The 13,492-nt window shown below is 51.9% G+C and overlaps 1 protein-coding gene across 1 annotated transcript in view; it reads right to left on the bottom strand.

The window, feature by feature from the left end:
- The window catches only part of ZFAT (zinc finger and AT-hook domain containing), a 191,667-nt gene that overhangs the window by 104,620 nt on the left and 73,555 nt on the right, over positions 1-13,492 (bottom strand). Inside the window, 2 exon segments of the mRNA XM_030303806.1 lie at positions 6,946-7,178; positions 7,969-9,437. Of these exon segments, the coding sequence (XP_030159666.1) occupies positions 6,946-7,178; positions 7,969-9,437 (1,702 nt within the window).

Genomic DNA, 13,492 nt, shown 5'->3' with positions numbered 1-13,492 from the left:
CGTGCGGTAATAATGACGGTCAAGGAGCCCAGACCTCGGAGTTTGTTTGCTCTGGTGGAAACGGCCTTCAAAGCAACACAGGACCCTTTGAAAGAAGAAAGGCATCAGCTAGAGTCTGTGGCCACAGTGTGGGGCGCAGGAGTAGCCCCAGGGCTTGGGCGTAGGCTCAGGCCCTGGCTCTCTGCCTGGGTGAACTTCACCTTGGTCAACAGCTCTACAGCAGGTGCCCTGGCCCCCAGAGCAACTGGGCAGTTCTCAAGTCTGAAACTAGCAGTGGGTGGAGAACAGCAAACCTGCCCCTGCCACCAAGGGAATTCACTATCGCATAATTACCACTCCTATAAAATATCTGACATCAGGACGCCTGGGTGGTTCAGTCGGTTACGTGCCCGACTTGATTTCAGCTCAGGTCATGATCTCAGGGTATGTGGGTCGAGCCCTACTTGGGATTCTCTCTTTCTCTTTCTCTCTCTCAAAATAAATAAATAAGCTTTAAAAAAAGAACAAAAACTAAAATAAAATATTTGATATCAAGTTCAAAAAATAAGGTGGGAGACTGCACTCTGACCAATTTCTCAGGAATAAAAGGCTATGGTTACGGGATCTGCTGTCCTCCATGGACTCACTCGTTCATTCCTCAGACGTTCCAAGGGCCCCTGTTACGTGCCAGGCCTTGCGCGGAGGACAGAGGTGTGAGGCACTGGCCCTGGGCTCAAGGGGCCCGTGAGCCACTGAGAACTGCCAACACACAGAGGCATAAGGTATGACGAAGGCAGAAAAGGTGACCCTGAAATGGGGACTGATTTGAACAAGCTAGATAAAAGCCCCAAACGTGCTCCGTTTAGAAGTTCGACTCCAGGACCATCCTGTCCGCTGAAAGCCGTTCTGTTGTGCCAGGCCATGCCCTCCAATTCTGCACACTGGCCTTGCTCACGGAAGCTGCACTTTTCCACCCAGGAAGCTCTGCCAGCCCTAGGTCCCCAGGGCTGCGGATAAATGCCCAAACACGGCGACACAGAAACAAGCGGTCTGCGATCACAGAGGAAAAGCCCATCTGGCTCCCGGCCCTTGGAAAAGGAAAACCTCATGTCCAATCGCTTTAGTTCAATAATATTTTCCTCCACTAAAAAAAAAAAAAAAAAAAAATGATAAATCCATTTATTTCCAGAAAGATCCAGAGGGTGGGTTCCTCTACTTTCTCTGTGTTTTCTTGACAAGATATTATTTTACCTTACCTCCAGCAAGTACATGCAAGACGTTTTAAGTATGTGTACCCTTGTAGCCAAAAACAGACCAAGCACTTTTCAAAGACCGGGCAAGCGCTCATTTCAAACATGTGCCAAGAGACCACCACGCCCTGGATGGATGGACGGATGCGTCCTCCACCGGCCCAATACTACCGCTCTGCTCCTCCTGCTACCGAGAAGGACGAGCTAGCTCAGACCCGCCTCTCCCCTGGACACCCGGACCTGTGCCGCGGCCCTCACATCCGTCATCCCCGAGTCTCCACAGCAAGCCTGGAGCGCTTTGCAGAAGCGAACTCTCAGAGAAGTTCGGAAGCGAAGCCACAGCCTTGTGAGGGGCGGAGTCAGCACGTGACACCAAAATGTGCCCGTTTCCAAGGGCGGGCGGGCGTATGGCTGCCACGGCGCCCCCAGATCGGCTGGATACCTGTGAGGTATTCTTGGAGAGCGCCCAAGCTGGAGATAAAGGGAAGAGACTGACATATCCTGAGCAGTCACCATCTGCTCTGTTTCCTGCCATTTCAAACGTGTCCATCAGGAGGGACTGAAGGCGCAGATTCCCAGGTCCCCCTCAAATTACAGTGGGGGCAAGAGCCCGGCGACCTCTCACCCCATGTGATTCTGATTCAGAGTGTCATGAGTTACAACAGCTGGGTCAGCAACTTACCAACTTCTTTCCTGGGACCCACAGGGGGCCACCCGTTTGGCAACGTGGAAACAAAGGCCTCAGAAAACAAAACTTAACCCTGGGTCAGGGTGACTAAGACTGGTGATTTCTATTTTATTCTATCGAACTTCATTCTTAAGATATGCTCACTAGTTGTGCTCAACTTACTAGTTGAAATCCATTTATTTCACAACTATCCAAATGGACCATGACCTAGGGACTGAAAAACTGACCTGAGTGTTCTACATATATATACTTTTTCAAGTTTATTTATTTTGAGAGAGAGAGAGCCATGGGAGGGGCAGAGACAGAGGGAAAGAGAGAGAGTGAGAATCCCAAGCAGGCTCTACACTGTCATAGTGCAGAGACTGATGCGGGGCTTGAACTCACGAACTGTGAGATCGTGACCTGTGCTGAACTCAAGAGCCACCCAGCACCCCTACATATATTTTCTAATTTACTCGCCACAACCCCAAGGGGCAGGAGATGGTACCTAATTTTCGCGTTACAGCTGAGAAAGCTGAGGCTCGGCAAACGCCCAAGATCACAGGGGTGGATACGAGGTCTGAACTACAGCACGTCACAACCCAAAGCCCGTGGCACTTCATCACCGCCGGGTTCTCCTAAGTCTCCCCTGCACAAAGTCTGCACAGGGCTGTAAAAAGTGGGCTTGCTGCGGCAACATCATTAACTGCCTCCCCTGACTGGCTCTCCACACGCCCTGGATGCCAATACATCCTGGATGCTAAGTCACACCATCTGGTTGCTCAAGAGAAGGAGGGTCTGCAAGGAGAGACTATATTACATGTACTCACACCTTCTGATCATTGGGTGCATCATTAGCTAAGAAATGGTGGAGAGTAGGGGCGCCTGGGTGGCTCAGTCGGCTGAGCGTTCAACTTCGGCTCAGGTCATGATCTCGCGGTTCGTGGGCTCGACCCCGCGTCGGGCTCTGAGCTGTCAGCTCGGAGCCTGCAGCCTGCTTCGGATTCTGTGTCTCCCTCTCTCTCTGCCCCCCCCCCCCCCCTCTCACTCTGTCTCTGTCTTTGGAAAAATGAATAAACATTAAAAAAAAATGAAAAAAGAAAAAAAAGAAATGGTGGAGAGTCACAGAAATAGGAACTCAGCCAAATTATCCCAGACTCCTATTACAACTGGGATGGACCCTGATGGAGGCCCATTTGGGGGGGCAGGGGGTCAATCTGAAATCTCCTTAATTTTGCACCACGTGGGAATCTGTGTTGAAAACGCATAAGTGTTGGGTCAAATGCAAAAGCCCAACCAGACTCTTGACACACCTGGCCCATCTCCCTGGGTCACAGGTAAGGGAACCAAGCCCCAGGCCGAGGTGAGGTCACACAACACCACTCTCCCAACTCAGGTAGACCCTTCCCTGACCAGAGTCCTTGGCTCGGCACCTTTACGTCACAAAGCTCACTTGTGCTATCTTGTGGGACCCTCACCACGACCCTGAGAAAGCATGTATGTTTATATATATACCCAATATAGTCCCAGTGATTCACAGGAAACGCTGTCAATATCCTGGTGGGAATACAGAAGGCTTCCCCTTGGCATGTGCTGCCTCTCTGCTTGCCTCTCTCGTGGCCAAAGCCTACTCATCAAGCTCGGAACCCCTCCTCCGGGCAGCCCTCTACCTCGGCCGGGACCTCTCTGGGGCGGAGTGGAAGGAGGAGGGCACTCTGTGTTCGCCTCACTTCCCTCCCTCATTGCCATACCGCCATTACTGTCCCCTTGCTTGTCCTCCCATGCAACAAAGAGCACCTTGAAGACAGACCCCGGGTCTCACTCACATCCGAAGCCCCAACGCCCAGCACGTAGACTGCGGCGCCTCTGACCTGTGTCGCGAGCTTCAGAGCAGCAGTAGCACATTTACCTTCAAAAGTGTCTCAAATGGGGGCTCCCATGAGGCTTAGTTGGTCAAGCATCTGGCTCTTGACTTCAGCTCAGGTCATCGTCTCATGGTTCGTGGGATCGAGCCCCGTGTCTGGCTCTGTGCTGACAGCGTGGAGCCTGCTTGGCATTCTCTCTCTCCCTTCTCTCTCTGCCCCACCCCTGCTCGCACACTGTCTCTCTAAACAAACATTTTTTAAAAAGTGTCTCAAATGGAAGAACCGCAAATATTGGGGGGAGGGAATGAGATCAAACATCAACAACGTCTAAGAAAGCACGAGTGTTCATGAGAATCACGAGAACACCCTGTTTTTATAAGGTCAACAGAGCCACACTCCCTTACTCCCGCTCCTCTCTTGCAGTAACGTTCAGGGACGTTTCGTTGTTGTGGCACAAGACACATCACGGACAGTATCAACACAGCCCCCGCTCTGATGGGACAAAGTGTACCCCCACCACGTTCCTTCCAACGGTGTGCAAGTGTCCCAGGGGCCCCTCAGAAGGACGTGGCTGCCGTTCATGACCCACCATGCAGCGTGGGCAGTGACAGGAGCGTGACTCACAGATAAGCATGCAGGCCTGAGCTCCACCCACCCTGACGGCCAGCGTGATGGGGGGCAAGTTACCGAATGACCCCACAGAGAGGGCTCCTGATCCGCTCCAGGGAGGAAATAATCCCACCTCCCGGAAGAGGTATGAGAGTAAAGGTTCGAGAGTCCAGACCACAGGACGAAAACAGAAACTGTTCCTTCCCTTCTTCAGCACCCACTTCCCCAGCTGCCTCAGGTGTCCACAGTAGGGAGAGAAGCCTCTCAGAAGGAAGAGTCGCAACCACAGGGAGTTGGAAAGAGAAGCTTCTCTAAGTGCTGGATTATCAAGATAAAGGAAAGCACGTGAAACTGGGGCTGAAGATCTTAGGACATGTTCCCGACATGGCCCTGCTGACCCTAAGGATCAGGGATGTGGCCAGAAGGCTGAGTACCAGCATCCAGAGGCAAGAAAAGCCTGGGCTGGACCTGGGTCCCTGTGACACACGCGACAGGCAAGGAAAAGGGCACAGGATAAACAGGCGGCCGCACACACTGCCGAGCTCTTTCCCAGCCTCCTCCTCGGGGTCGACCTTCAGCCTCCGTTTCAAAGTCTCTCAGGGCAGAACAACAAGACCCAACATGATAATTACAGTAAGTAATAGCAATTGTTAACAGTCAATGGCACGTGGTGCTTACTCCACGTCAGGCATTGTTCTAAAACGTTTACGCATGTTCTCTCACTTCACCTTCCCCTGAGGATGGGTAAACCGAGGCATGGGGCAGTTACATGACTCATCCTGAAGTCGGATGCACGGTAAATGGGGGAGCCAGAGTTTAAAACACACGGTCTGGTTCCTGGTCTTCACTGCTACCCTCCAAGGCTGCCCCGAGCACCCTGTCCTCACGTCGCCCTCACTCAGCTCCTGGCTTCATGTGCGTTTCTAGCAAAGTCATAGCCATGATTTCTGCCACCCCTGTTTTCTCCACCCTAAGATGGTACAGGAATCAACACCAATCTGACAGCTATTCTGGAAGGAAACAGAAGGGCGTGCCTTCATGCCCTATCCAGAAAGAGGGACAGAGAACATGTGCCAAGAGGTCCCAGGTCACATGTAGTAGCGAGCACACAGTCAACAGCACAATCGCTGCTCCAGGTTCTTGCTCCAGAACTTTCCAGGTTATCCTCCCAGTAACCCTAGGAGATCTATATACATACACAAACACATGCGTACATCTGTGCTCGGCATTTGCGGGCGTGTGTAATACACACACGTATACGCATGCGTACGTGTGAGTTTAACACGTGCAGTCTGTGCACGTACGTGTATACACGCGTGTGCGTGTGTGTATATAAAATGGACATACACTGGGGCGCCCGGGTGGCTCAGTCAGTTAAGCATCCGACTTCAGCTCAGGTCATGATCTCACGGTTCGTGAGTTCAAGCTCCGCACCAGGCTCTGTGCTGACAGCTCGGAGCCTGGAGCCTGCTTCGGCTTCTGTGTCTCTCTCTCTCTCTCTCTCTCTGACCCTCCCCACCTCGCACTCTGTCCCTCTTTGTCTCTCAAAAATGGATAAACGTTAAAAAAATTATTTTTTAAATGGACATATACTTTTTCACAGGTATTTTATACAGAAAGGCTACCAAATCTCAGAAAGGACAAGTGACTTGTCCCAATACCCACAGCCAGTGTGAGTGCTGGAGACAGTGTCGGAACCCAGGCATCTAACCCTAAAGCACGGGCTCTGACCCACCCACTATACCTACAGCACCCTGACTTCACCCTTAGTGACCAACTGCTACAGCATGGGTGATCTTTGTGCCCAAACAGAGTGGAAGCAGGCCCAGCTTCTGAAGCCTCCTGAGCCAAGCCGTCTGTGATATAAAAAGGAAAGCCATTAACACGGAACCATGTCTGGGGCCAGCTGTGCCTCCTTTATCACGTGAACAAGGCTCAAACCACGCTCGGGTGTCAGCCCCTTGAGTTACATGAGAATTTGCAAAACTAAACATTCGTTGTCTTACGTCACTTTCCACCGAAGAATTAAACACACTTCACCATCATGAATCTGGACAGCATCTTGGCTTAAATGATCGCCTTTCTGTTTTTAAATAAGAGCGCTTCACAGACAATCCCTCACAGAGAGTTGACAACAAGTAACACAAGAGGACACCAGCGTCATCGACATTTACTGCGCTCTCCCCGTGAACGAGACACTGCCCCCCGCCCCACGGGCACCACGGCATGTAACCTCTCAACGGCCAGGGGCAGCCCTTCCTACTGCCACTTCTGTTGCTGATGATTCTTTACGATGTCACTTAAGAAAGCCTTGCTTTAGTTCCACGCTGTAGCTCTTCCTTCTGGAGATTTTCTCTGATGCTGAACAGTGGGCCCAGAAAGCATCTGTTCTGCCTCATCATTTTGCAACGTATCTGAGACTCTGCCTGTGAAGGGGGTCCCGAGGCGAAGCCTCCTGGGAAGGACGCTCGCGTGCAGGGCTCACGGGGAAGCGGGGCACCTTCCCATGCGCACAAAGGTTAGAAAGCAGGGGGCAGCGGGGGCAGACAAGCTGCTGCCCGGGCTTACTACTTACCAGTTCCGTGTGAACTTTAAGATGTGCCTGCAGCTTGTATTTATCTGGAGTTGAGTAGTTGCAGCCATCGGTGGGACACTTCAGCAGGACGTTACTGTGTTTCTGAATAACGTGGCGTTTAAGGCAGTTTTTGGTGATGGAGGAATAATGGCACTGGGAGCAGTGATACAGGTGCTCCCGGGTGTGGGTGCGCACGTGCATGTCAAAGTGCACTTGGTACCAAAAAAGTTTGCCTAAAAAAATATCGTCACGTGAGAACAAGGAAGTTTCTTTCAGACTGAATTTGATTTTCTCATTATTATTTTTTTACTACTATATTTGTCTCCCTCTCCGGCTTGTCCGGGTCACCCTTCACGCTTTCCTCACTTCTGCCTGGAAATTGCTTTTTAGAGGCGGGAGGCTGTAAACTTTAAGGGTGCTACGCTGTTTGCGTGACATCAGAGCTAGGACAGGAGGAAACAAATGTTTCCTGAGGACCAATTACAGCACCAGATGCTGCTGTGCACTTGCCTAAATCAGGGTCTCCGACCCCTGCCGACACCTGGGCCAGAGCTGGGCTCTCCCACCACCCGCACTGCCAGCTCTCAGGGAGCCTCAGGGGCCCTGCCTGCACGGACAGCTGCGAGGGCTCCAATCGGGGCTCTCTACAAGGAGCTGCAGGTAGAACAGGGCCACGACTCAAGCTACACTTTGAACTTGTCACGTGCCAGAAGAACCATTCTTCTTGGTTCAAGTTCCGGCAGCAGCCGTGAGAGAGAGCACTGCGTGTGCCTGCCCCAGCCAGCGCGGCTACCTGCCCCGCCATCCTGGCCACCTCCACAAATAGCCACATGCTAAACTGTGACACAGGTGGCCGCCTCCTACTGTCTACAAATGATGGAGGACAGCTCGTTGACGAGTGGTTCTTTGCAAAGAGACACGAGCTCAAACCAAACACGAGGTGACCCAAAGCAGGCTGGGGACGGGCGGGGCTGTAGGGAACGAGCGCTCAGCCAGCTGCTTGCCGAGCGCCGCCCTCCTTACCGCAGTATTCACACTCCAGGTCCCCGTACACCTTCCGGATCCTCTCGCACAAGCCGGTGTTCATCCTTCTCTTCTGTAAGCCATCCAGGATCTTCATGAACGCACTGACGCCGGCCCGGTGCTCGGAGGCCGGACTGCAAGAGTCAGGCTGCGGCGGGGCCACTTCCCCTCCACCTGCTACCGGAGGAAGGTCCGAGGCCTCGCCTGGGTTTGACCTGAGACACCTACTAGGATCTGGTCCCTCGGACGGGAGGGCAGCCATTTTGTGCCCTGCCTCTGGGGGGCTCTCGGCCCCCCGCGCGTCCAGGTTCGCTCCCGCACTTCCGGCCTTGGATGGCAGTGATGGGACTTCTTCACCCCGAGTCTGGGAGGAGGCTCCGCGCCGGGCGTCCAAGGTCTCCTCGGGGGCGGTGCGAGCCTCAGCAGAGGAGGGATCATTTTTCAGTAAAAACTCCTCGGAGACCACCGCCTGCGAAGGAAGGTCCGAGGCGTCCGCGGCGGCTTCCAGCCCGCAGGGAGGCAGGGCGGCCCCCTGGGCCTGGGGGACGGCCAAGTGCGCGGGCGGGGCGGGCTCCTGCGCGGCGGCCTCCGGCTCCTTCCCGGCCCCCTCGTCGGCCCCCTCGTCGTCGGGCCCAGCGTCTGCGGGGCAGGCCGCCCCCTTGGGCGCATTCACGCCCGGGAACACAAACTCCTCCTCCGCCAGCTGCGGCTGGCCGCCCAGCGCTTCCTGCTGGATGTCCCCGCCCGGCTCCAGGAGGCAGAAGCTCTGGTTGATGGAGCTGGTGAAGAGCCCGCCCTCCTGCGCCGCCCCGTGCGCCTCCCTGATGTGCGAGCGCAGCCGGATGGAGCTGACGAACTTCTTGAGGCACAGCGCGCACACGTACACAAACGGGTGCTTCCGCACGTGCAGCTCCAGCGCCTGGTACTTGGTGGCCCCGTGGCCGCACAGCTCGCAGGCGAAGGGCCACTTGTCCCCGTGCACCAGCATGTGGCGGTCGCGGTCCAGCTCGTTCTTGAACTTGCGCTCGCAGATGTGGCAGTCGTACAGCAGCTGCCGCTTGCCCTCCCTGGTGAGCAGGCAGAGCTCGTCCAGGGCCTCCTGCACCTTCCGGTCCTGCGGGTCGTGCGCGTGCCGGACGTGCTTGATGAGGTTCTTGACGTCGGAGTACTTCTTCTTGCAGAAGCGGCAGTGCTGCTTGACCTTCTTGTGCACGCGCTCCACGTGCACCTTCAGGTGCCCTTTGCTCAGGCAGGTGAAGGCGCAGTAGTCGCAGGCGAACTTCTCGCCCGTGTGCTTGCGCAGGTGCACGTTCAGGTTGGCCTTGATGGCGCTGGCGTAGCTGCACTGGGGGCACTTGTACGGCTTCTCGTTGGTGTGGATCCTCAGGTGCGCCTGCAGCGAGTGCTTGAACTTGAACACCTTGTTGCAGTACTCGCAGGTGAAGATCTTGAGCTGGGTGGGCCCTAGCCTGAAAACAGACGACAGCACCGTTACCCTTGGAGACGCCGCACCGCCCTAAGGACCGTGAACTCCTTCTTGGGAACCGAACGCCAAAGGCTCAAAGTGACCCAAACGGCCCTGAGGCTGCATGGAGGCATTCATTCGGCAACAAGCGGGACCGACCGGAGGGCCTAGTATGGACCAGGCGCGTACAGAGACTGGAGCTCACGGTCTGGGGGGGGGGGGGGGGGGGGGGGGGGGGGGGGGGGGCGGGGGGGGAGACAGGTGAGCACATGCTTGCACGACAGTGGGGCAAGTGTCCATGGGAACATGTGCGGGGGGGCCGGGGGGGGGAGGGGAGAGAGAGAGAGAAAGAGACATCTAACCTGGATTCAGGTAGTTGGGAACTTGCTAAACAGGAGATGTCTGAGTTGAGGCTTGCAGAACGAGAAGAGGGAGGCAAGAGGAGAAAGAGGGAAGAGGGATGTGTCACTCACAACGTACACAACAACCAGCTGTGCTCCAAAGCTGACCTGTACGTCTTCTGGCTACATGACCCGTCATTAACGGAACGAGCTCCGTCGGCTCCGTGAGACCAGATACAATCTGCTTGGGTTTGTCCACCAGCTTCAACAAGCCAGACTTGCTTGTTCATTCACCCAGCTCGTCCCTTGCTGCCACCCGTCAGTGAAAGACCCGCGTCCCTACGTCCTCCCAGGGCAAGTGAACGGGCCTATCTGACTGGTCACCTGGACCTCATGAGCTGAGCTCCAACTTTCCCCTTCTGGCAAGGACGGTCTGCCCGTGACCAGCAAGTGGTACAGTGAGTGCTTAGCTAGGTGGGCGTGCATGGGCCTGGCCAGGAGCGGTCAAAGACTGCAGGTGAGGCAGGTGCCCAGGAACGGGAAGCCCCGTGCTGATGAGCACCACGCCGTGCCCCCCGCAACTCCATCAGTAACAGAGCTGACGCTCCAGTCTCCATCGCCCTCCTCCTTTACGACGGCTAATTTAGAGCTGAGACGGGGAAAAGAGGGCTGCTGTTCAACTGCCGTTTATTAACCTCATGAATAATTTATTAATGCTTGTCATTTATGAATACCTGCCAGTGTGTTTCAAGCGCCGTGTCAGATTTTGTGTGTGTGACGGAGAATAAAAGCATGGTCTGCCTCATGGATCCTTTCCCTTTCAATATGGCCATGTGTATGAGATGGTAATAACAGCTAATAATCACTAAGGATGTGTGAACTGCCCAACCCTACACTAACTATATTTATTTCTAGCCTCGTTACACCCATTTTGCAGATGACAAAACTGAGTCTGCGTCCAACATCATACAGTTAGCAAGCGGTGACGCCAGGATTTGACCCCAAGCAGACTGTCTGCCTCTAGAGCCTGCATGTTCCTCCTCCTCCTCTATAATGCCAGCAAACACCACATACGCCAGTCCCCCTCCCCAAAGTAATTGTATACACAGAGAAAGTCCCCTGTACGGGACTTCCAGTGCCGTTGGAATAGCCCTGCCTTGTTTCTGAAGCCAGTGAATGATGGCCGCTGAAGTACTATAGCATGCACCAGGGACAGGAATTGACAGATGACACACAGGCAGGTGAGGCCTCCTCTCCTCTGTACCTATACTCCCGCTGGACAGTATGTCGAGGTTGTCCATGAAGGCCCTCAGAAACACTGATAATCTCACTCAATGCTCTTGACCAGAGCCCATTAAGCTGTATCCACAGGAACTGCAAAGTCTGTATATATGGAACTACCCATTCAACTATGCTCGATCAACATAGGTTGCCTTGTCTTTAAACTAAAAATATTTAAATCGATTGTAGTTCATGAACACCAGAGGGTACAATTCACATAATGTAATTAAAATATTCAAATTTGAAGTTAGCACTCTGCCTGCATGCTAAACCAAGGCTAATGTCAGGAAACTAATTTGGATCTTTCTCAAATGACAAAGAAATCCAGAAGGTGATAGATTTTATTGGTATAAGAACACTGGAGAAAGAAACCCAAGATTCAAAACGTTAATTAAATAAACAAATCACAGTACTTTCTCCTCTAATGCAAGATCTAAATGGTCTTAGGAGAATCTTTGGCTCTGACTTTTTTTTTTTTTGTATTATTACACAGAAACCTGATAAAGCCCTCCGTGCCCTGTTTCCTGCCAAGGGGAATGAATCTGATGAAGATTCCAAGGAGCCTACGTCAGACTCTCAAGCGCAAGCCTTACTCACTAGGACCGTGAACTGACACACAGGGCCACAGTGTCCATATGACTGTTTTTAAATTACTTCACTCCAAATGTTCCCCGTGCTGGGAGAGAAGCACTCTTACCAGTGCATTTTAGAAAGTTATTCACTTCTGGGAATCAATTAAAGGAAAGAACACAAAAGGTACTCGAACAAAGGTGCTCACAGTGAAAAGCTGCTTGAAGGTCCCAACATAGGGAACTAGTTTCTTAGCACATCTGTTTTTTTCATTCATTCATTCATTCATTCATTCATTCATTCAAAACAAGTATTCCAGGCACTGGGGACACAAGAGGGACAAAAACAAACACAACTCATTCTCTCCTGCAGCTCACTTTGTGGAGGAGGTGACAGGCCAGACTAACAACCACGAAAAGGAGCACTTAAAGGACTACGGCTCCCTGGTGTGATGGGAAAAGGCAGGGTGCTCCATGAGCCCAGATCAGGACCCACTCCAGGCAGGCTATCCCGAGCACTGGACACTTGAGCAGAGAGCTGAAAGGTGAACGGGATAACCAAGCCAGGGAAAGGGGAGGCATCATCCGAAATGAGGAAGAGGCATTTGCAAGGAGAGGTCAAGGAAGTACAAAGGGCCCAGATGGCTGGAACACCTGCTGGGGCCCAGCGACCACAGGGAGCACACGAGGGGACAAGGCTAGAGAAGAGGCAGCCATGGAAGGCCCCGTAGCCAAGTTCTTCTAACATCTGTGAGGTCTTACAGGATACAATCAGATGGGCCATTTTACCAGGTCTTATTCGCTTTGATGTGAAGAGCTGAGGAGATCACAGAACATCCTCATGATGTTATAGCGCCGTCACCACAAAATAATTTGTGAATAACGTGAGTAATGGAGGAAAGTAATAAGTACAGTGAGTAGGTCTTAAAGCAAGATATAAAATTGCATATGAAATATAAACTCCATTTTATAAAACATACGGGCCCAAAAAAAAGCTGGAAGGAAACACATTAAAAATATTAACAGTGGTGGGGCGCCTGGATGGCTCAGTCGGTTAAGCAGCCGACTTCAGTCCAGGTCATGATCTCACAGTTTGTGAGTTCGAGCCCCGCATCGGGTTCCTTGCTGACAGCTCAGCCTGGAGCCTGCTTCAGATTCTGTGTCTTCCTTTCTCTCTGTCCCTCCCCACTCATGCTGTCTCTCTCTCTCAAAAATAAACATTAAAAAAATATATATACATGTATATATATGTGTATATATGTATCTATATAGATACTCATCTATGTATCTATATACATATATATGTATACATATATATCTACGTATATACATATCTATGTATCTACGTACATATATATATGTATACATATATATATATATATATATATATAAACAGTGGTTATAGTACAGTAGTGTGATTACAAATGATGTTTTTTCTTACAGTTTTCTGGACTTCAAAAATTTTCTACAGCAAGCACCAGTGTCATATTTGTGTGAAAACCTAACTGATCTCTTGGTGTAACCTAGAAGTTTGTGTCTATATTTTACAAAGCAACATCATCGTGCCAAAAAAAAAGCCTCTTTCATAACAATTTTGTAATTTGTGCTATACTACTAGAATGCATGACAGCTGAAGTACGGCCAAAACCTGTTGATTAAATATTGCATAGATTTGCTGGCTAACTAGATGACCAGTTAGCTGAACCCCTCCCCAGCAGATTTTGAAAGAGTGTGAAAATAATTAGCTAGGGTCTACAAATCAACCTAAGTTGACACCAGAATGTTCTTCAAACTTAATTCCATGACAGTTTTGCCAAAGGAATGAGTATTTTTACAACTTCATCAATAAATTCAGTTGCCCACAGCTG

Source organism: Lynx canadensis, chromosome F2, assembly GCF_007474595.2.
Source record: "Lynx canadensis isolate LIC74 chromosome F2, mLynCan4.pri.v2, whole genome shotgun sequence".
NCBI lineage: Eukaryota > Metazoa > Chordata > Mammalia > Carnivora > Felidae > Lynx > Lynx canadensis.
Note: the sequence above shows the minus strand (reverse complement) of the source record. Positions and strands in the feature narration are given on the sequence as shown.